Source organism: Lithobates pipiens, unplaced genomic scaffold (genome assembly GCF_037356315.1).
Source record: "Lithobates pipiens isolate NorthernLeopardFrog02 unplaced genomic scaffold, aLitPip1_a1.2 Scaffold_22, whole genome shotgun sequence".
NCBI classification, from domain to species: domain Eukaryota; kingdom Metazoa; phylum Chordata; class Amphibia; order Anura; family Ranidae; genus Lithobates; species Lithobates pipiens.
In genome coordinates this window covers 90,480,360-90,503,467 of record NW_027507784.1, presented here as the reverse complement: position 1 = coordinate 90,503,467, position 23,108 = coordinate 90,480,360, and the positions used below count along the sequence as shown (strand labels likewise).

Sequence of the window (23,108 nt, the reverse complement as noted above, 5' to 3'; positions counted from 1 at the left end):
AGCATATACATCGGCCTAAATTGATGAAAAGTACATTTTTTTCAGAATTGTCAGTCTATTGTTTAAAGCGCCAAAAAAATAAAAATAAAAACACAGAGGTGATCAAATATCACCAAAAGAAATCTCTATTTGCGTGACATCAATTTTATTTGGGTACAGCGTCGCACGACCGCGCAGTGTCGTATCGCAAAAATGGCCTGGTCATTAAGGGGGTAAATCCTTCTGCTCCTTATGTGGTTACGTTTAAATGAGGTTTTAGTGACTGGGTTTACTTGTCCTTTAATAGAAAAAATAAAAATGTGGCACAAAATTGTTTTAACCACTTCAATACCGGGGCACTTACACCCCCTTCCTGCCCAGGACAAATTTTCAGCTTTCAGCGCTGTCGCACTTTGAATGACAATTGCGCGGTCATGCAACACTGTACCCAAATGACATTTTTATAACTTTGTTCACACAAATAGAGCTTTCTTTTGGCGGTATTTAGAGAGGAGGTTCCCCCCCCCCCCCCCATAAAAATTTTTTAATTCAGCAGCTGCTGACTTAATATATGGACACTTACCTGTCCAGGGAGCCCGCCATGCCGGCACCCCAGCCAAATCTTCCGCTCACCGTCTCCCGGAAATGGGGAAGGAGACCTGTCAAAAACAGGTACCTGTCCCCCCCCCCCCCCCCGGAAAGGTGCCAAATGTGGCACAGCAGGGGGAAGGAGACAGATAAGTGGAAGTTCCATGTTTGAGTGGAACTCCGGTTTAAATTAACACTGAGTTTTTTTGTTGTTTTTTTAAACGAAAAAAAAAAAGTTTTTCTTAATTTCGGTTATAACGTTTTGCAAATAATTATTCTTCATAAATTTAGCCCAAAATGTATTCTGCTACATTTCTTTGGTGAAAATAACCCAAATCGGTGTATATTATTTAGTCTGTGTAAAAAGTTATAGCGTTCACAATCTATGGTATATATCTGAAAATTGATCATTCCTGATGTACCGGCGGGGCTATCTCATTTCTGGAGTCCTTAAAATTTCAGGACAGTACAAATATCCCCCAAATTATCCCCTTTTTTTTTTTTTTTTTTGGAAAGCAGACAATCCAAGGTATTTAGTAAGATTCATGGTGGTTTTTTTGAAGTTTTTATTTTTTGTCATCATTTTTTGGAAAATGAAGAAATAAAAAAAAAAAAGACAAAAAAAAAAATAAATAAAAAAATAAAATCACAATTTGTTTTTTTTGTTTTTTAAAATACTGTCACCAGTGCAGCATCATCATACAACTGGTGTGGCGGTAGTCACGGACCTTGACTGGTGACAGTATGTTAAAAAAATATATATAATAATAATAATATATATATATATATATATATATATATATAGATATATAGATATATAGAGAGAGATCTATATCTATATATATATTTTTTTAATTTTAACAATTTCTTTTTTTTTTTTTAAACACACTGGGGCAAGAATAATATAATGTTACTAAAGTAACATTGTACTACTTTACGGAAGCGATCAGGATTTTTTATTTTTTTCTTACATATTATGTTTGCTTATAGCAGTGCATTACATTGCTATGAGCAAGCATTTTACTGAATAAAAGGGTATCATTCAATTTATTTGGTTGTGATTGTTCAAAGCTTAATCACATGATACAGATGGACTGTGATTGGCCCTGTCTGTACCATGTGATCAAATTGACCAATCACAGGTAGTAACACAATTGTACACAATGGATAGCACGAAAGGAAGCCATCCATGGTGTACAGCTGTAACGTGACCTGCTGTGATTGGTCACGGTGGTCACATGGTACTTGACAGCAAGCTGCTACAACAGACAAATAAATGTTGCTTTCTGATTGGGTCCCTGCACAGATCAACATTTTTTTTCTTTCTTTTTTGAAATTTACAGTCTTAAACTACTCACCAAAATTAAAAATGTTGTCCCAGTTCTCTAGGTAGAGTTTGTGATAGGGAAGTACATTTTTGGTCCAGGCTGGAAGAATGCCCACATATACTGAATATTTCAACATGGCTCCAATAGAGTCAATAAATTTTTGAGACTCCGGGGGGATTTTCTTTTCCAGACAGCCAATACGGGTCTCAAATAAGATGTACGAAATCCCTGGAGGAAAAGCAGAAGAGAGAGATACAGATTTAAATACAGGGGTGCTTTATGCAGCATGAGGGCAGACATGTTGGGGGCCTGTTATGAGGCTAAACTAGAGGAGGTGCAAAGTTTAACAATGCCACAAGGCCCATAAAGTGACTAGGCCCCAAGTAGGACTACAGAAAGGCACTCCATCGCAACTCTTTTCCTTTACTGAATATGTTTTAAAGTGGTTGTAAACCTCAGACATGAAATATGGACTAAGCATATCCCTCTATGTGAATCTCTTCTGACAAGTTTTCCTGACACCAAAAGAAAAAAAAGATGATGGGAGGGAGCTCCACCACACAGTCTGTGATTGACAGCCACAGCTCTCTTCCTGTGTGAAGAGGGGGGGGGGGGTGTCCCTTTCCTCCAATCAGCTCTCCTCCCTGAGCTAGGCAGGGTGTAACTTCAGCTCCCCGCCCCCCTTTTTTTTCTGACAGCTAAGAAAAGCTTTATAATCTCTGGACTTTGAATGGATGTAGAGAAGAGAAGACTGCAGATAAACAGGTACAACTTATGTAAGAGGATTTGTATCATCGCTGTGTATCACCTGAAGCCAGTCACTTCACTGCAGATAAGTGAGGGTTTACAACCACTTTAAATCTCTAGTAGGCTTATGAAGGGCTGGAAATGAAAACATTTAAGTCTATAGAAATTAATACTTCATTGGAGAGGAGTGAGACAGCCGAAGGTCTTAAAGAAGTTATGAAATAACCACAAAGTTTGCTCTAGGAAGTGTAGAGGTGAGTTGCAACCTCTGTTGAATTTTTAATGATGTACAGTGGGGAAAAATAATTATCTGATCCCCTGCCGATTTTGTACGTTTTCCCACTTGGAATGAAGTGTCTATAATTTTTTATCATAGGTGTATTTTAAAATGATAGAGACAGAATATCAACCAAAAATCCAGAAAAAACACAGGATACAAGATGTTAGAAATTAAGTTGCAGTTCAGCGAGTAAAATAAGTATTTGATCCCCAAGCAAAACACGACTTGGTACTTGGTGGAGAAACCCTTGTTGGCAAGCACAGAGGTCAGACGTTTCTTGTAGTTGGTGACCAGAATTGCACACATCTCAGGAGGGATTTTGGTCCACTCTTCTTTACAGATCTTCTCTAAATCCTTAAGGTTTCTTGGCTTTCTTCTGGCAACTTGAAGTTTCAGCTCCCTTCATACGTTTTCTATAGGATTAAGGTCTGGAGACTGGCTAGGCCACTCCATGTCCTTTTTGTAAATTTGTTTTTATTAACAGTTTTTCAACACAAACAACACATACAAACACATGACCCAGAACCCCCCCCCTCCCACCCATACCCCTGTGCAGCCCCCCAGTCGAAAACAAATCACAGAACATATTCATCAGCCGTATCCCACAGATAAAAACTAGCTCCCCAAAAAGTAATGATGCACCCTGACTCCGAATGCACAACAAAAAGACCCATAGAGCTCATAGCATCAATCTGCCCCGTGCACCCATTGGCTATCCAGGAATCCTCTCCCCACTCAGCAACCTAATTCAAAGTATCTTTGGCGGCTAGCCAGCCCTGCCACACTTTCTCAAATTTCTTGGAGCATCCCCTACTTAGGTACGTGGCCTTGTAAAGTGGAAGTGCTTTGTTAATCAAGCTTTTCCAATATGACACAGTAGGTGGTTCAGGTTTTTTCCAATATAACAGGATGGCTTTACGCGCATAGAACAAAGACAGAGATATCATAGTCCTTTGTGCCCTTCTAGGAGCCAACTCCTCCACCAGCCCCAGCAAACAAACCGCGACCGTAAGAGGAATCGGCACCAAGAGGACTGTTTGTATGGTGTCCGTCACTCCCCTCCAAAAGTCTCTAATCTGTGGGCACTGCCAAAATATATGATCAAAGCCAGCTCTGTCCTCCGTACACCGCCAGCACCCCGCCGCACCCATGCCATACATTCCAGCTAGCCTTGCAGGAGTGTAGTGTACCCTGTATAGAATTTTAAATTGAATAAGCCTATCTCTGGCTGACACCAGAGTCTGAAAAGGATAGGCCCACATGTCGTCCCAGTCCTCCCCCCCAAAGTCCGTCACCAAAGCACTCCATGTGTCCCTACATTTTTGTACCACACTGGGTCTGTCAACGAACAGCTCTTTGTAGACCGCGGACAAGGGCTTCAAAAGGTCCCCCGTCCGCAGCACACTCTCCAGGGGAGACACACCCAGCTCCAAAGCATCAGAACCGAACTGAGTGAGGAAGGCGTGTCTCAACTGGAGGTAGCGAAAAAAATACCAGTTCGGTAGATTGTATTTCGTTTTCAGTTGGTCAAAGGTGTATAGCCTTGCCCCCCCCCCCCCACTATGTGCATGAGTTGTTTGATGCCAACCCTGGCCCATATCACTGGGTTAGGAATCGCACCAAAATGCGGCAGTCTGGGATTAAACCAGAGAGGAGTGTCTGGCGACCAGCACCCCCCTCTGTTCTTCATCAAGACCTGCGCCCTGTCCCAAGCTCGTACCGTTACTCGCATGGAGACCGTCAGGGAAGGAGAGGCCCCTGGACCCCTATACACCAGGTAGGATAGACTCTCATACGAGCCCATAAGGGCTGCCTCTAGCACCGTGGCGGAGTCCCCATCATCCCTTGTTAACCATCGCCTGACGACCACCATCTGTCCAGCTATAAAATACTTAAAAAGATCCGGTAATGCCAAGCCACCTTGACCCCAGGGCTCCTGTAAAACACGGAGACTTATCCTGGGATGTGCAGCGGCCCACAAAAACGAACTGAACAGACTGTTCACCCTTCTGAAAAAGGAGCAGGGAATCCAAACTGGCGTGTTTCGCAAAAAGTATAAAAACACTGGTAAAACTTTCATTTTCAGTAGGTTAACCCTACCAATCAGGGACAGCGGCAAATGTTTCCATGCATCCAGTTGTACCTTCACCTTGGCCAATAATGGAAGAAGATTGAGAGACATATAGTCACCTACTCTTGGGGACACCCTCACACCCAAGTACCTGAACTCCTGCACCCATGCAATGGGAACCTTATCGGTCGCCAAAGCACGAGCCCCCCCGTCAATAGCCATAACGTTTGACTTTTCCCAATTAACCCGAAGCCCGGAGTATGTGGCAAAGGTGTCAAGCACCTTAAACACAGCCTCCAAGGAAGGCCCTGCATCCTGCAAAAATAGAAGCATGTCATCCGCATATAACGCTAAGCATTCCTTGGTACCCCCTGCCTCCAAAGCTCCAACCTCAGGGGACCTCCGCAGAGCTATAGCCAGGGGCTCTATCGCTAACGCAAATAAGGATGGAGACAGCGGGCACCCTTGACGCGTGCCCCTGCCCACTTTAAACTGAGAGGAGATCAAGGCACCTATTTTAATAACCGCCTGCGGATTGCTATAGAGTAGAGATATCCAAGTTATAAAAACCTCCCCAAAACCCATGTGCCGCAGAACTGCTAGCATATACTGCCAGTCTACAGAATTGAAGGCCTTATCCATGTCGAGGGAGACCACTACTCTCGCGCCCGCCCTGTCATGTTCGACCTGCAGATGAGTAAACAGCTTGCGCAAGTTGGTATCCGTAGACTTCTGCGGGATAAAACCCGTCTGATCTATGTCCACCAAGGTAGTGATGACTTGGGAAAGTCTGGTAGCCAAAATTTTGGTTAAGATTTTCAAATCTTGATTCAGCAGTGCTATTGGCCTGTAAGATGAACATGACAGGGGATCCTTGCCCGGCTTTGGCAGCAGAATAACCTGCGCCTCTGAGAGGGAGTCAGGAAGACACTTGTGTTCAATACAGTAGTGAAAGAGACACTTTAGCCTAGGTACCAAGTCCTCTAAATGTGCCCTATACCATTCAACACAAAAGCCATCAGGACCCGGAGACTTATGTGGAGGGAAGGACTTAATGGCCCTCTCAATGTCCTCTTCAGTTATATCAGCGTCCAACATGTCCCTGTCCCCCACAGACAGCACCGGGACATCCAGGGACGCCAACAACCCATCTAATTCTAGTGAACTGTAAGCCGGGAGGGGAGCATACAGGGTTCTGTAGTATTCCACAAAAGTGTCCAAGATAGCCACAGGATCTGTGAGAATGTCCCCCCGATCGTTTTTAATGCAAGGTATGTTAGTCTGAACTCTCTGTTCTGCTACCAACATAGCAAGTAACTTGCCATTTTTGTCCCTTTGCTCAAAAAGGGATTCAGCCAGCTTTGTCCTAGACGTGTGAGCTAATTCGGTATAGTGGAGTGCCAAAACACGCCTCGCCTCCAGAAGTTCACCATACGTGACATCCGAATGGCTATTAGCATGTGCCAGAGCACACACCCTCTCCCTGTCCTGCAATTCCTGCTCTTTCTGATTATGAGACCTGCGTGCCTGCTTAATAGCCGAGATATAGTGACCGCGCATGCAAGCTTTAAACGCATCCCACACCACGGTTGGGGCGGCAGTTCCTACATTATTCTCCCAATAATTACCAAAGTGTGGCGCAACCTGAGTGGACACCTCTTCTACCTCCAGCCAGCCAGGGTTGAGCCTCCAGCCCCCCCCCTAGAGCCTGAGTTGAGACCAATATGTATTGACAGTGGCGTATGATCAGACAAACCACCCGCTAAATATGTAGCTCCGCCCACCAACTGCAACATTGATGCATTTGCGAACGCCAAGTCAATCCTCGCGGAGGATCTATGCGTTTTGGAAAGATGCGAGTAACCTCTAGTAGTAGGGTTCTTCCACCGCCACAATTCTGTCAGGGAAGCCGTAGCCGCCCAGGCAGAAAGGTCATCCGATGCCACTCTAGACGCATTAGAGGAGTCCAGAGCGGTAGAGAGTATGGCATTAAAATCCCCAGCAATAAGGAGAGGGAGGTGCATGTAGGGCGCCAATTTACCCAAAAGATCATACAAAATCTGAATCTGGAAAGGGGGCGGAATATAAACATTAACCAAGACCACCTTGTATGTGCTAATATGGGCAACTACAATCAGATACCTTCCTCCTGGGTTCGAGATCACACGATGTACGGTGCAGGGTACCGCCTTACTGATTAAAATTGACACTCCCCTGGAGTAAGTAGAGTATGTTGCATGTATCGCCCGTTGTATCCAGGCTCTGCATAAGGCCAGCACCCTGCTCCCATCCAGATGCGTCTCCTGCAGGAACACCACATGAGGACTAAGCGGTTTTAAGAATTGAAACATTAAAGCCCTACGGAATTTGTCATTTAGTCCTCGGACATTCCAGGAGACCACATTAAACATTTGTCCCGCCATCATCCCCCATTAAACCTGTCCGGCAGGAGACACAATACATAAATTAACAGAAAGAAATACAGTTGACCATGTGCGACATACGTGTAACCAAGCATATGAAAAATAAAAAAACTGACTTGGAGGGCTGCACTTACTAAAAACCCCACCCCCTGACCCCCATAAACTCCCTGCTGCTGTGTAGCAAACCAAAAAAACAGGTACACGCAGCTTGTCCCCAAACCGTGTCCTAAAACAGTCCTTGAGGGCATGACCATCATGAGGCCAAAAGGACCAAAAGAAAAAAGTTGACACCCCCCTAAAAAATAATACAGAGGGTATCAAAGTGTCACCAAAATGAACTGTCATAAGCACGGTGTCCGGTTTCCCGGAGCTCCCAACTCCGCTTCAGGACCCTCCCACCTTTGCTGCCACATCCGGACCTCATATGCCCCCCTCAGTGCCCAGGATTCGATGTGTCCAAGAGGAGAGCCAAACAGATACTGAGAGGAAGGGGCACTGCTCTTAACTATGTGTTCATAGAAATGTACTTGTGAGGAGGGGGCAGCAACCTTCGAATTTCCCCCCCCCCCACCCCAAGCCTGAGGGAGCAAACTTCCATGGCAGGGAAACCCTATGGTAGCACAACGGGTAACTCAACCCCCAAGGAGCAAACCGGCCAAACTCTTGAAGGGGGTCATAGCAAAAGGCAAAAAGGAAAAAAAAAAGAAGAACCAATCCCGCTGTGTAGTAATTAGACCATGCCCGGCCTCGCCTATCTCAGCGACTGGAACCAGGCATCTGCTTCAGCAGGGGTATCAAAAAACTTCACAGAACCTCCGTGTTGTACCCGCAGCCGACTAGGATAGAGCATGGAGTATTTCAAATCTTTTTCTCGCAGCCTTCTTCTGATGTCCATAAAGGTCTTGCGTCGTCTCTGCAAGTCAGCCGAAAAATCAGGATACAGATGCACCACCGTGTTCTCAAAAGGCAGGGTCTGGTGTTTGCTCGCCACTCCATGTCCTTAATGTGCTTCTATTTTAGCCACTCCTTTGTTGCCTTGGGTCATTGTCATGCTGGAAGACCCATCCATGACCCATCTTCAGTGTTCTGACTGAGGGAAGAAGGTTCTCATCCAATATTTTACAATACATGGCCCCCGTCCATTGACCCCTCAATGCGGCAAAGTCGGCCTGTAACTTTAGCAGAGAAGTCGCCCCAAAGACTGTAGGGATGGTGTTCTTAGGGTCATAGTCGGCATTTTTCTTCCTTCAAACACAGAGAGTTGAGTTAATGCCAAAGAGGTCAAGTTTGGTCTCATCTGACCACAGCACTTTCTCCCAATCCTTATCTGAATCATTTAGATGTTCATTGGCATGACTATACATGTGCCTTCTTGAGGAGGGGGAATCACCGTGTTTGGATGAAGAAAAATGCTAACTATGACCCTAAGAACTCCATCCCTACAGCTAGGCACGGAGGTGGAAACATTATGGGGCTGTTTCTCTGCTAAAGGTACAGGCCGACTTTGCAACACTGAGGGGCCAATGGACGGGGCCATGTATTGTAAAATCTTGGATGAGAACCTTCTTCCCTCAGCCAGAACACTGAAGATGGGTCAATATCACCAAAGGCAACAAAGAAGTGTCTCAAAGAGAAGCACATTGAGGTCATGGAGTGGCCTAGCCTGTCTCCAGCCCTTAATCCTATAGAAAATTTATGGAGGGAGCTGAAACTTTGAGTTGCCAAGGGACAGCCAAGAAACCTTAAAGAGCAACTGCAGTCTGCTCACATCATTTGTAATAAAAATACCTTTGCCATTCTGAAGCTTCCCTCCAACCACTTTGCATAATATTTTCTATATGCTTTGATTCTGTACTTGCCAAAAATGCGGCAGAAATCTCCCTCCACTGAGTCTGGCTGCAGACATTTTAACTGTGGGCAGCTGAAGCTGCTGCCTGTTCACTTCCTGGATTTACACAGACACACAGAGGCACACCTCCAGCTCTGCAGCTCTCATTGGCCCTCTAATGACCCCCCCCCTTTCTCTCTTCCTAGCAAACTCTCACAAGAGTGAGAGAGAGAGCTGTGCATGATGTCATAAGCCTAGGCTTTTTTCCAGACAACAGGAAGTGGGCTGTATAAAGGATTTACTGGCAGAAATCCAAAGTTAAAACAACAAGGGCAGAGAATTTAATAGATGGAGAGATGAAAAAATGGCTGAAATTCTGCTTTAAGGATTTAGAGAAGATCTGCAAAGTCAGTCTCCATACCTTAATCCTATAGAAAATTTATGGAGGGAGGTGAAACTTCCAGTTGCCAAGAAACCTTAAGGATTTAGAGAAGATTTGTAAGGAAGAGTGGACCAAAATCCCTCCTGAGATATGTGCAAACCTGGTCACCAACTACAAGAAATGTCTGACCTCTGTACTTGCCAACAAGGCTTTCTCCACCAAGTACTAAGTCATTTTTTACTTGGGGATCAAATACTTATTTTACTCACTGAACTGCAATGTAATTTATAACATTTGTATCATGTGTTTTTTTGTTTTGTTTTTTTGATATTCTGTCTATATCAGGGATCCTCAAACTACGGCCCTCCAGCTGTTGTGAAACTACACATCCCATGATGCATTGTAAAACTCTGACATTCACAGACATGACTAGGCATGATGGGAATTGTAGTTCCTGAACAACTGGAGGGACATAGTTTGAAGACCCATGGTCTATATCATTTAAAATACACCTATGATATGTAGCGCCGGCTCCTGAAGAGCACGTGCTATGTTTTGAAATTTAAGTTCACACCTGAACTGCAGTTTGGTTTGGGTACAAATGTGCTAAATCTGGACCTCAGTATCAGTCTGACTGGACTATAGGATGTTCAACCCGGCCACAGGGGGCACTGTCTCTTCTGGCAAGCATGGAACCACAGTCTGGTTGGGTGATTTAAGGTTACCTTCTCTCGGAGTCCGCCCAGTGGGAGGGTCACTCTCGCTGTGCTTCCTGGGAGAGGTTACTTAAGATGCGGATGTCGCGTGGTTCGGGGGTTCCGGTCCAGAAGTATGTTCTGACTCCATGGGCCTAGTCTTCCTGACCAGCCCCCAGGAAGGCTATGGCCTGGGGTGCGGATCCACCTGACTTATTGTCTTGGGGCTGGCTAGCCCGAGGCAAGGAAACGAAAGAAGGATTCCGAGGTGGTTCGGTGCCGTCTCCGGTAGTTGGAGAGGCCCAGCAACTTTGTAGCTATCCAGAGGAGGACTCTTCAGAAGAAGGCCAAGTACGGGTTGGCTTCTTAGCAAGAGCCTGGTGAGGCTGAAGTAAGGGAATCCAGTCTAGTGAGTATCGCCAAGCTGGCTGAAAGATCCAGGTATCACACAAGTGTTCTACAAGTTTTAGTTTCCTGAATGTTTTACAACAACGTCTGTGGCAGAGACTTGTTCCTGAGTAAAGCACCTTGTTGGCTGCTAGGCCTTGTGAGAGAGGGACTGTCCAACCTGAGTGAACATCCAGCTGTGAATGGCTATTCATTGGATTTAGTCAAAGTAAGCAAGTCCTTCATTATTGACTTTGACACTGAGGCCGCGTACACACGGGCGGACTGTTCGCCCAACTTTGTCCGCTGAACAGTGTTTCAGCGGACAGTCCGCTCGTGTGTGGGCTTCAGCGGACAGTTTCAGCGGACAGTCTGACGAACAAAGTTTTTCGGAATTTCCGTAAGACAGTCCGCTGAAACTTGGTTTCAGCGGACAGTCCGCTCGTGTGTAGGCTTGTTCGACAAACTAAGTTTTGCGCATGCTCAGAAAGGATTTACACGGCGAAGGTTGCATTGCAGTGTATTGGACGTCGTATTTCTCGTCCCGTCGTACGTGCCGTTCACGTCATCGCGCACGCTTTCAGCGGACTGTTCGTTCATCGTGTGTGGTCAAGTCCGTTCATGCAAATTTTGAGCGGACTGTTTGTCGGATTGTTTGACGAACAAAGTTGGGCGAACAGTCCGCCCGTGTGTACGCGGCCTAAGAGTATCTGAACTTCCTTCCTAACCCTCTGATCCTATTTTAAGAGACTGTTTGTTGTCTATGTTTTTGCAAATAAAAATCCCTTTATGCGGATCTGTCGTCAGACTCTAAAGTTACTGGGCCATCTACCACAGGAACCCCTAGACACAAGTCGAGGAGAAGAAGGTAACGGTAAGCCCAATCAAACCAGCAGCTCCTTCGGGGGTCAGTGCTACAGATTAAAAATTATAGACCCTTCATTTCTTTGTGTGTGGGCAAACTTGAAAAATCTGCAGGAGACCAAATATTTTTATCCCCCCCACTGTATACGTCTCTGCTGGGGGGACCTTCCCTTACTTTTTGTGTGGTCATCGGCGTGATCACTTATTTTACCTACGGCTGCCTCACCTTCAAATGCGAATCGATACAAGACGTTGGCGATGTCGTTCACCATAACTCCAGAGGGCGTCTCTTTTCTCAAGTCATTCAGTGAGCTTAGGAGGTCGGTCACCACCTCGTTGATGGCCCCGGTGTATAGAACGGCCTCGGCAGGCTTCAGCATTCTCTTATTGAGCACAGTGCGCAGCGTGTGCCAGTGGTGGCCCTCCCTACGGAGACGGATACAGCATAGAAGTATTTGCCCAGTCTATTAGTGCAATTTATATATATTTTTCTAATTTTTACTAAAATCACAATTTAACAACTATTATTAACCCCTTGCTTACTGGGCACTTAAACCCCCTTCCTGCTCAGGCCAATTTTCAGCGCTGTCACTCTTTAGCCCCGTACACACGATCTGATTTTTTTCCAATGGGAAATGTTGGATGTCAGGCTGTTGGCAGAAAGTCCGACTGTGTGTACACTCCATTGGACAATTGTTGTCGGACTTTCCGTCAGAAAATGTTGGCTAACATGTTCTAAAATTGTCCACTAGGCATGAGCCAAACACCCCCCGGTTCGGTTCGCACCAGAACCTTCGAAAGGGACCTAAAATTCGTACAAACTTTAGAACCCCATTAAAGTCTATGGGACTCGAACGGTCAAAATCAAAAGTGCTAATTTTAAAGGCTAATATGCAAGCTATGCAACAGACAACACCAGCAATAAGGGGTATCTTCAGGTATATACTGTGCTGGAGGCACAAAACACCCACTTTAACTCCTGCAGATGCCTGTATTAGAGAACACCAGCAATAAAGGGTAGATACAGGTGTATACTGCGCTGGAGGCACACAACACCCAATAACTCCTGCAGATGCCTTTATTATAGAACACCAGCCATAAAGGGTAGATACAGGTGTATACTGCGCTGGAGGCACACAACACCCAATAACTCCTGCAGATGACTTAATTAGAGAAAAACAGCAATAAAGGGTAGATACAGGTGTATACTGTGCTGGAGGCACACAACACCACTTTAACTTTAAGATGCCTGAGAAAAGAACACACTGTCCCTGCCTATCTTGCTCTTTCCCTGCACAGCGGAACACACTACTCAAGGCCGCCGCGCTGCCAGGCTTATATAGTGTGGGGCGTGTACTAAACCCCCTGAGCTATAATTGGCCACAGGCATTCCAAATGTTTATTTTAATTTTTAGGAATTTTTAAGCATTTTTTTTTTGTGTGTGTGGAACACCACTTTAATCACTGCTGTTTTTTTTTTTTTTCCTAAAATTGTGAAAAAAATTAAATAGTTTTATAGTTTGTTATAAAATTTAGCAAACAGGTCAATTTTCTCCTTCATTGATGTGCGCTGATAAAGCTGCACTAATAGGCTGCACTTATAAGGTTGCACTGGTGGGCAGATGAGGCGGCACTGGTGAGGCGACACTGGTGGGCACTGATGAGGTGGCACTGGTGAGGCGACACTGGTGGGCACTGATGAGGTGGCACTGATGAGGCGACACTGGTGGGCACTGATGAGGTGGCACTGTTGAGGCGACGGTGGCTCTCAGTATTCGGGACTGATGTCCCTTTGACAGAAGCTGCTTATTGGCTTTTTTTCTCTGCTCACACTCAGCGAGAGCATAAAAAAAAAAGGCAGGTTGCCGATCTTCTGTTTACATCACGTGATCAGCTGTCATTGGCTGACAGCTGTTCACGTGGTAAGAGGCCGGAATCGGAGGGGACATGCAGGCAGCACATGCATGGGAGGATGTCTATATACGCCCTCCCGGCAATTAAGGCCTGCACTGTAGCCGTCTTTTGGGTATAACGCTGACGGGAAGTGGTTAATACACTATATTGCCAAATGTATTAGGACACCCAATGATTCAGGTGTTCAAATCACCTCTATGGCCACAGGTGTATAAAATCAAGCACCTAGGCATGCAGACTGCTTTACAAACATTTGTGTAAGAATGGGTTGCTCTCAGGAGCTTAGTGAATTCAAGCGCAGTAACACGTGGCGTTGCCACCTGTGCAATAAGTCCATCCATTAAATTTCCTTGCTATTAAATATTCCATGGTCAACGGTTAGTGGCATTACAACAAAGTGGAAGCAACAGCAACTGAGCCACGTAGTGGTAGGCCACTTAAAATGACAGAGCGGGGTCAGCGCACGCTGAAGCGCACAGTGCGCAGAAGTTGCCAACTGTCTGCAGAGTCAATAGCTACAGACAGAGCTTCATGAAAGGGGTTTCCATGGCCGAGCAGCTACATCCAAGCCTTACATTACAAAGTTCAATGCAAAGCGCCGGATGCAGTGTTGTAAAGCACTCCTTTGGACTTTAGAGCAGTGGAGACGTGTTCTCTGGGAGTGAAAAATCACGCATCTATCTGGCAATCTGAAGGACAAAAAAAAAAAAAAAAGGGGGAAAAGGTGCAAACACTAGAAATATATATTTTTCCCACAAGTGTATCATAGAGTCCATACAAGTCTATATACTAGTAGGGGTAGCGAAGTCCAAACACTAAGGGCAGCCACCAAATGAGAAAAGAAGCCAATTTCCTGCAAGGCTGAAAAACCAAAGAGAGGCACCTCTAGGTGTAGGATTTAAGAACAAATTTATTAACACATAAAAGTGGCAACTCACACGTGTGAAGTAGAATGTAGACACATTATAGAAATATGGTCCCAAAAGAGGGTCATCGGCAGACTGTCAGCTCCTGTGTGCCATTGCTATAGCGCTATTGCTCACTGCTCGTCACTGTAGTGTGGAAAGCCGGTGTTGTGTCTAATACTGTCCCCCGTCGGATAGCGTCCGCCCTGTACTGCGCTTGCGCAGAACGGAGGACAAGGAGTCCAGGTTCAAGTCTCACCATCCAAGTGGACATAGAGTTAGAATAAAAAAATAGCTGAGCGAAGCGAGGCCGTGCCCGAAGCGTGGCGAGCGGCCCTGTTACTAAGTGCTACCGTATGTCCGCTTGCATGGTGGGGCTTGAACCTGGACTCAGGGCAGAAGGAACTAGCAAGTGCGCAGGGGCCATTCACTTTCAGAGTCTCCTTGTCCTCCATACTGCGCAAGCGCCGCGCCTGCGCAGTACGGGGCGGACACTATCCGATGGGGGGACAGTTTTTGGCAGAACACCGGTCATGCAGTGAAAACAAGGCTTGAGGCACAGAAGGAGCGATGGGTGGAAGGAAGACATCCCTGGGATGCGACGCGTTTCCTGAGCATGCGCTGAGTGTGGTACGGCAGACGAGCAGTGAGCAATAGCGCTACAGCGATGGAACACAGGAGCTGACAGTCTGTCGATGACCCTCTTTTAGGACCATATTTCTACAATGTGTCTACATTCTACTTCTACTTGTGAGTTGCCACTTTTATGTGTTAATAAATTGTTCTTAAATCCTACACCTAGAGGCACCTCTCTCTTTGTTTTTTAAATCTGATGGACATGTCTGAGTTTGTTGGTTGCCAGGAGAACAGTACTTGCCTTACTGCATTGTACCAAGTGTAAAGTTTGGTGGAGGGGGGATTATGGTGTGGGGTTGTTTTTCAGGGGTTGGGTTTGACCCCTTAGTTCCAGCGAGGGAAAATCTTAAGACGTCATCATACCAAGATATTTTGAACAATTTCAGGCTTCCAACTTTGTGGAACTAGTTTGGGGATGGCACCAGTGCACAAAGCAAAGTCCATAAAGACATGGATGAGCGAGTTTGGGGTGGAGGAACTTGACTGGCCTGCACAGAGTCCTCACCTCAACCCGATAGAACACCTTTGGATGAATTAGTTAGAAAGTGGGCACGGCCTTCTTGTCCAACATCAGTGCCTGACCTCACAAATGTGCTTTTAGAAGAATGCTCAAACATTCTCATAGACACACTCCTAAAACTTGTGGACAACCTTCCCAGAAGAGTTGAAGCTGTTATAGTTGCATAGGGTGGGCCAACTCAATATTGAACCCCATAGACTAAGACGGGGATGCCATTGCATTTCATTTGCATGTTAAAGCGGAGCTCCACCGTAAAAAAATTATTAAAAGCCAGCAGTTACAAATACTGCAGCTGCTGACTTGTAATAAATGGGCACTTACCTGTCCAGGGTGCCCGCGATGTCGGCAGCATATGACGAGCAATCGCTCGTCTCTCGGCTGCCGCCATCCTCTGTCAGGGAATCAGGAAGTAAAGCGTTGCGGCTTCACTGCCCGGTTCCCTACTGCGCATGTGCGAGTCGCGCTGTGCGTCCTCACTGGTCCCCGTTGTGTTCCGGTTAACTGTGTGTTTCCCAGAACACAACGGGGGGGGGGGGGGGACATCTGCGGCTAGCTATGCCCAGAAGTGGGTGCAGATACCTGTATTATACAGGTATCTACACCCCCTCCCCCCTGAAAGGTGGCAATTGTGGCACCGGAGTGGGGGAGGAATCCGCTGAGTGGAAGTTCCACTTTAGGGTGGAGCTTCGCTTTAAGGCAGGTGTCCCAAAACCTTTGGCAATACAGTGTATAATACAGGATTTATATATAGCAGCATGATTTGTGTAGCACTTAACAAAATAAAACAATACAGAGTAAAGCTTTGATACAAGAGTCTGTAGTAGCTGTACCCTTTTAGACTGCTTTTCTCTAATTGAAATACCACGCAGAGCTGTAGGTACTTGAAAGACCAAGGTAAAAGCCACTTCTGTGACTCATTCTAATGTGTGAGCTTCATCTATTTAGCTCCATAAATAATGTGCTGTTTTCAACAATGTAGTTATGATTGGACCCCTACAGATGGCAAAGAGCCGGCATAACCATTTATAGCTTAGTGTCAGTGAACTCACTCAGTAAAAGGACCGTAGGCCAGGTTCCTAGAGTCCCGGTGAATTTTCCAGAGGGCCATGTCTACCCTCTTTGGATATTTTCCTTCCTGTCTCAGCAACGTCTCCATGAGATCCACATCTGTTATGTAGACTGTATTGTACATTCCAATAGTGGATTTCCATATGGGCCCATATTTTTTCTTGAATATGTCCTGCAACACAGTAATCACAGAGCAGGGCAGAGATGTTAAAATAATACAATTAATGGAGTGTTCTGCTGCTGTTTGCAGGCTTTATTCATGAAGGAGTTCCCAAAACACAAAGCATGCTTTACCCCGCCAGATGGCGCCAACCCTAGTGGCACCACTGCTCCTTTTTCCCAATTCACCGGAGTTCATCCAGGCATTGACCTGCCCCCAGCCTGTGATTGAAGCACAGCAATTATCTAATTTCTCTGTAACTCTGCTCTCTTCTTCTGTTAGCACATAGGTGCTCAACCTATGGCCCTCCAGCTGTTGCGGAACAAATCCCATCATGCCTCCACCTCTGGGAGTCATGCTTGTAACTGTCATCCTTGTGTAGTACCCTCTAGGTTGCTAGATAGATGTCAATAGAGTTTTTGGCAGAGTAGGACAATTTAGGCAGGCCTGTTTGTGTTGATCTGGTCGGGAGCGGCCCAGTTTAGAGCTGGTGACTCACAAGCAGCATCAAGACCTCCCACTTCTTTCCAGAATGTTCTGGTACTTTCTGAAAAGAGAGGTGGAGAGGGGAGGAGGAGCTGTTTGGGGTGTTCTGAGGAGCCTTGACCAATCCCCAACTTGGATTGGCAGGCCTCCTTAAATACCCAAGGTCAGCCCAGCTGGGGAGGAGTTGTTTGCAAGGGAGATGGAATGCTAGGCTGTTGGTGGGCTTGGAGGGAGCCCCCCAATCTGAGAAGCTGACCTTGGGCATGGGCTCGGGTGCAGACGGGACCCTCTGAGAACATGTGGAGGACTGGAGGCACGGGAGAGGACAGCAGGCAAGAACACTGCCAGACAAGTCTCCAGGGAGGAACAGCAGGTCGCAGCTAGGAGGGCTGGCGAGTGATGCACAGTCAGGAGGGCTGGCGAGTGATGCACAGTCAGGAGGGCTGGCGAGTGATGCACAGTCAGGAGGGCTGGCGAGCGATGCACAGTCAGGAGGGCTGGCGAGCGATGCACAGTCAGGAGGGCTGGCGAGCGATGCACAGTCAGGAGGGCTGGCGAGCGATGCACAGTCAGGAGGGCTGGCGAGCGATGCACAGTCAGGAGGGCTGGCGAGCGATGCACAGTCAGGAGGGCTGGCGAGCGATGCACAGTCAGGAGGGCTGGCGAGCGATGCACAGTCAGGAGGGCTGGCGAGCGATGCACAGTCAGGAGGGCTGGGGGAGGTACACCTGAGAGGAGTGGGAGAGAGCAGTCTGGGATAAGTGCAGAACCAGAAGAGCAGATTGTGGAAGTATGGGCAGGAGAGAGAGAGGCAGCAGCAACCAGGAGGGCTGGCAGGGCCCGAAGAGGTGGCGATGGGAGCAGTAGCCACGTGTAGGACAACTAGCACCAAGGACTGTCATATTTTTGCTACACCATAAGGATCCTAGGTCCCTACCCAAAAAGGGAACTTGCAAGGCCTGGCTGAGCCAGTGTCAGGCCTAAACCTGTGTTAGTTGGTCCTGGAAGTACAAGCAAGAGATGTGCTGGAGGTGTTGAGGAGGAATAGTCTGCAAGCACTTGCTTGCAGCAAGTGATGTGCTGGAGTGAAGACTGGAGTGTATATAGAGGGAGTGTATATAGTTGTTCCCATGTAAATATCCTGCAATTCATTGGGCATCCCATATTCCCTTACCCCATCCAAGTTAATTTCCCTCAATAAAAAACCCAAAACAAAGTGCATGGACCGTTTTCTGTCTAAAGAGTGACTGGAAATCGTGTGCCTGGCTAGGCAGGGTGACAGGTGGACTACAATATTCAGCAGCACTTACGGGGGGTACCGCTACATTTGCAATGTCTCACGGGACTTGCAGTTTTGCAAAACAGCTGGAGGGGCCACAGGATGAGCACCAATGTGTTAGCATGTTCGTTTGACAGCCAGGCATTTGTGACGTCACCAAGTTGGTGCCCAAGCATTGGAGCTCAGATGTAAGACTGGCCAAAGATTATGCAGTTTTCTTTCCTTCAACCATGTGATCAAATGAAAAAAAAAAAAAAGACAGACAGGCTGGTTGTACTAAAGATAGGCAATAGAACGACTACAACCAGTACAACCAGCCAGCCCAAGGATAGATCAAAATTTGGCAATTTCCTGCCTAACCTGCCAAATTTCGATCCTTCTTTGGCTGGCTTAAGATAAGTAATCTAAATAAGCCAACTATAAGGTGGGAACACAGTAAGAAAATTGACCAAGTGATCATCCGGTATTCCATGACGTTTCACAGCCCCGGTCAGTGATTCAGCCCTGTGATTTCAAATGGCTGTAGGACGAGTTTAAGACGCCATTACTTCTAATGCCCCATACAAACGGTCAGAAATTCCAAAAAAAAAGTGGAAAAAGTTCGATCGGATTATGTTCCATTTGTGGGGAAAAAAAAATACGTCAATTTTTTTCCATGAAAGGGTTAAAAGCACCTGTGTTGCGGCACTTCCGAAGCGCTTTACAGGCGCTTTGGCAGCGCTGCCCATTCATTCCAATAGGCAAGGGCAGTTTAGCAGTGCTGTATACAGTGCTCCCAAACTGCCCCAAAGATGCGGCTTGCAAGATGTTTTTTCCGGTCCCGCAAACGCACTGCCCCAGTGTGAAAGCCCTCGGGTAGGCATGAGAGGCGCTTTTTAGGTGCTATTTTTAGCGCTAAAATGCCTGAAAAGCGACTCAGTGTGAAAGTAGCCTAATGCCCCATACACACGGTCAGAAATTCAGACGGAAAAGGTCTGATCGGATTATGTTGCTGGAAAATCCGATCGTGTGTGGGCTCTATCGGACTTTTTCTGTCGGAATTTCCGACGGAAAAAGTTTTAGAGCTGGATCTAAAATTTTCCGACAACAAAATCCGATCAGAATTTTTCCGTGTGTAGTGTGTAGAGAATTCTGACGCACAAAGTGGCACACATGCTCAGAAGAAATTTGGAGACGAAAGCAATTGGCTACTGGTCTCTTCATAGTCCCTTTGTACGTTTTATACGTCACCTCGTTCCCAATGATCAGATTTTCCGACAACTTTGTGCAACCGTGTGTATGCAACACACGTTTCGGACAAAATCCGTCGGAAAAATTCAGACGGATTTTGTAGTCGGAATGTCCTACCGTGTGTATGGGGCATAATGGCACCTCAATCGCTCTGCAGTTGCAATGCTGGTCACTCAAAAGGGAACACGCCTGTTTTTTGTTTGTTTTTTTTGTTGTTTTTTTTTTAGGCGACAGCTTCGCGCGTTGCGATTTACCGTACAGCGTGATTGGGGTGCCATTAGAAGTAATGGCATCGCAAACGCATCCAGTGTTTTGCAGCCATTTGAAATCACGGGGCTGAATCAGGTTAATTCCACCTGTGATCATGTGTGAATGCAGAGCCTTTCATATCTCATTTTTCTCATACAAAAAAAACATACGAAAACAGTACACATTGACCACTTGCCCTCCCGGGAAGATTTACCCCCTCCTTCATAGCTAGGCCATTTTTTACTATATGGCACTGCGTTACTTTAACAATTGCGCAATCATGCAGTGCTGTACATAAATGAATTTTATATAATTTTTTCCCACAAATAGAGCTTTCTATTGGTGGGATTTGATCACTTCTTTTATTTTTTATTTGTCGCAGTCCCGCTATAAGTCACTGATCGCCGCTATTACTACCAAACATATGTAGAGAATACATATTGGCCTAAACTGATGAAGAAATTCGATTTTTTTCCATTTTTTATTGGATATGTTTTACAGCAGAAAGTAAAAAAATATTGTATTTTTTATTTCAAAATTGTCGCTCTTTTTTTGTTTATAGTGCAAAAAATAAAAAAACTGCACAAGAGATCAAATACCACCAAAAGAAAGCTCCATTTGTGTGGAAAAAAAGGACGTAAATTTTTTTCCCATGTACCACGTCACACAACCGCGCAATTGTCAGTTAACCGCTTGCTGACCAGCCGCCGTCATTATACTGAGGCAGGTCGGCACGTTCCCACGAGCCGTCGTAGCTGTACATTGGCTTCTTTAAGCGGGATAGCAGGATCGCGCCCGCTGCACTGCCGGGGTGCCGATGCTCGTGGCGGACGGTCGCGATGACCGCTGGCCACGAGAGGCAGAACAGGGACATGTGTGTGTGTGTGTGTGTGTGTGTGTGTGTGTAATCACACAAATCCCTGTTCTGTGAGGAGAGACAGATCGTGTGTTCTTAATAGCTAGGAACCACGATCTGTCATCCCCTCTAGTCAGTCCCCCCCCCAGTTAGAACACACAGTCAGGGAACACATGAACCCCTTGATCGCCCCCTAGTGTTAACCCCTTCCCTGCCAGTGACATTTATACAGTTTTATAGCGTTGATCGCTGTATAATTAATTATCAATCGTCCCAAAAATGTGTCAAAAGTGTGCGCCATAATGTCGCAGTCACGATAACAATCGCAGGTCGCCGTCATTACTAAAAAATAATAATAAAAATGGCATAAATCTATCCCCTATTCTGTAAACGCTATAACTTTTGTGCAAACCAATCAATATACGCTTATTGCAATTTTTTTATTACCAAAAATATGTAAAGGAATACATATCGTCCTAAACTGAGAAAAAAATTAGCTATTTTTTTTTTTTAAATTGGGGATATTTATTATAGCAAAAAGTACAATATATTGTGTGTTTTTTTTTCAAAATTGTTGCTCTATTTTTGTTTATAGCGCAAAAAATAAAAACCACAGAGATGATCAAGTACCGCTAAAAGAAATCTCTATTTGTGGGAAAAAAAAGGACATCAATTTTGTTTGGGTACAGCGTCGCACGACTGCGCGATTGTCAGTTAAATCGACGCAAAAAGCTCTAGTCATTGAGCAGCCAAATCTCCTGGGGCTGACGTTGGTGGCACAATGCAAAAAAAAAAAAATGGCCTGGCCCAACTTGGTCAACCATAAGTAGTTAAAAAAAAAAAACACTAAGCTCAGGTTCGAAATCATGCGAGCTCAGCTGAACTCGCATGATTTTAAACCGGCAATGCAGTCCGACTTCGGGAGCGATTTGACCGATGTCTATTCAAATCGCCCCCCTGAAGTCGCCAAAAGTAGTACGAAAACTACTTTTGGGAATCGATGCCGTGCCGCAAAGTCGGCTTCGCACCGATTCGGAAAGTGCCGTTGCCGGCAACAGCCGGGCCATTTGGGGTCTGAACCAGGAGCAATGAGATCAAGGAACAAAGTGCTTCAAGATATTAAAATGGTAATAAGACGCACCATATATTTGGACTTACCTGTAGCTCGTGTGAATACAGAATGTACCCCCGGGGGAAGAGCCAGTAGATGTTGGTGAGCAGGGACGGCCCAGGTAAGTCATCAAACGTCTTTACCTTTTTGTTCCCTTCTGCTATTCCAGCTGCTGCTGCTGCTCCGCTCACCGCTCTGTGCTGCTGTACCCCCCATACTCTGTGCTGTATCCCCCCTAAGCCAGTCACTGGCCTGTGCTGTATCCCCCCTACCGCGGTCACTGACCTGTGCTGTATCCTACCTACCCCGGTCACTGGTCTGTGCTGTAGGCCCCCTACCCCGGTCACTGACCTGTGCTGTATCCCCCCTACTCCGGTCACTGGTCTGTGCTGTATCCCCCCTACCCCGGTCACTGGCCTGACCCTGCAGGCCCAGCCCCTGGACCGGCTCAATACCAGCAGCCAGGGCCTGAAGAAATTAGATATCATGGCTTCTGAGCGGTGTGAAGGCCGACTGCACAGCTCCTTCCTTACACAATGCAAACACAGGAACAAGCAGCCAGGAACTCCCTCTAACACATTCACTGCTGGAGGTGGAGGAAAGCACACAGAAGGCTGAGCCCAGCCGGGAATTGCATAACTGCATTGTAACCGAGCAGCTTTTCTAGGAATCATGCACACCAGACGTTATATAAAAACACCAATCCCGATAGCTGTGGAAAGCTGTAGCTGTAGAATTCCTTTTTTCTTTTGCAATAGTTTTTACTGAGATTTCCAAAAGTAAGAGTACAGAGTACAGAAAGGGGAAAATGCCAGTGTGGTATAAAGTAGGGATGCATCGATACCATTTTTTTTTTTTTACAATGAGTACGAGTACCGATACTTTTTTTTTTTTTTTTAGTACTCGCCGATACCAATTATTGATACCTACCGCAACTGTTTTGTTTTAACTTCGGCTGTCAGCAATGGTACAAAGCATTGAAAAGTTATTTACGTAAAGTAAGTAAAATAGATTTTTTTTCAATTTAGCGCTTTTTTTTTATTTATTTTTTTGCCTTTGTATTATCAATCTCAATTTTAGTGGAAAATTATTATACATATAAACAAATATGCATATATTAAT

The 23,108-nt window shown here is 45.9% G+C and overlaps 1 protein-coding gene across 1 annotated transcript in view; it reads right to left on the bottom strand.

Annotated features, from left to right (window-relative positions):
* Positions 1-22,563, bottom strand: part of LOC143923925 (sterol 26-hydroxylase, mitochondrial-like) — a 57,532-nt gene extending 34,969 nt beyond the window's left edge. Inside the window, exons 1-4 of the mRNA XM_077447870.1 lie at positions 22,034-22,563; positions 16,597-16,787; positions 11,799-11,998; positions 1,926-2,123 (exon numbers count right to left, since the gene is read on the bottom strand). Of these exons, the coding sequence (XP_077303996.1) occupies positions 1,926-2,123; positions 11,799-11,998; positions 16,597-16,787; positions 22,034-22,474 (1,030 nt within the window). The 5' untranslated portion in view covers positions 22,475-22,563. The remainder of the gene's footprint in view (positions 1-1,925; positions 2,124-11,798; positions 11,999-16,596; positions 16,788-22,033) is intronic.
* Positions 22,564-23,108: the final 545 nt, after the last annotated feature.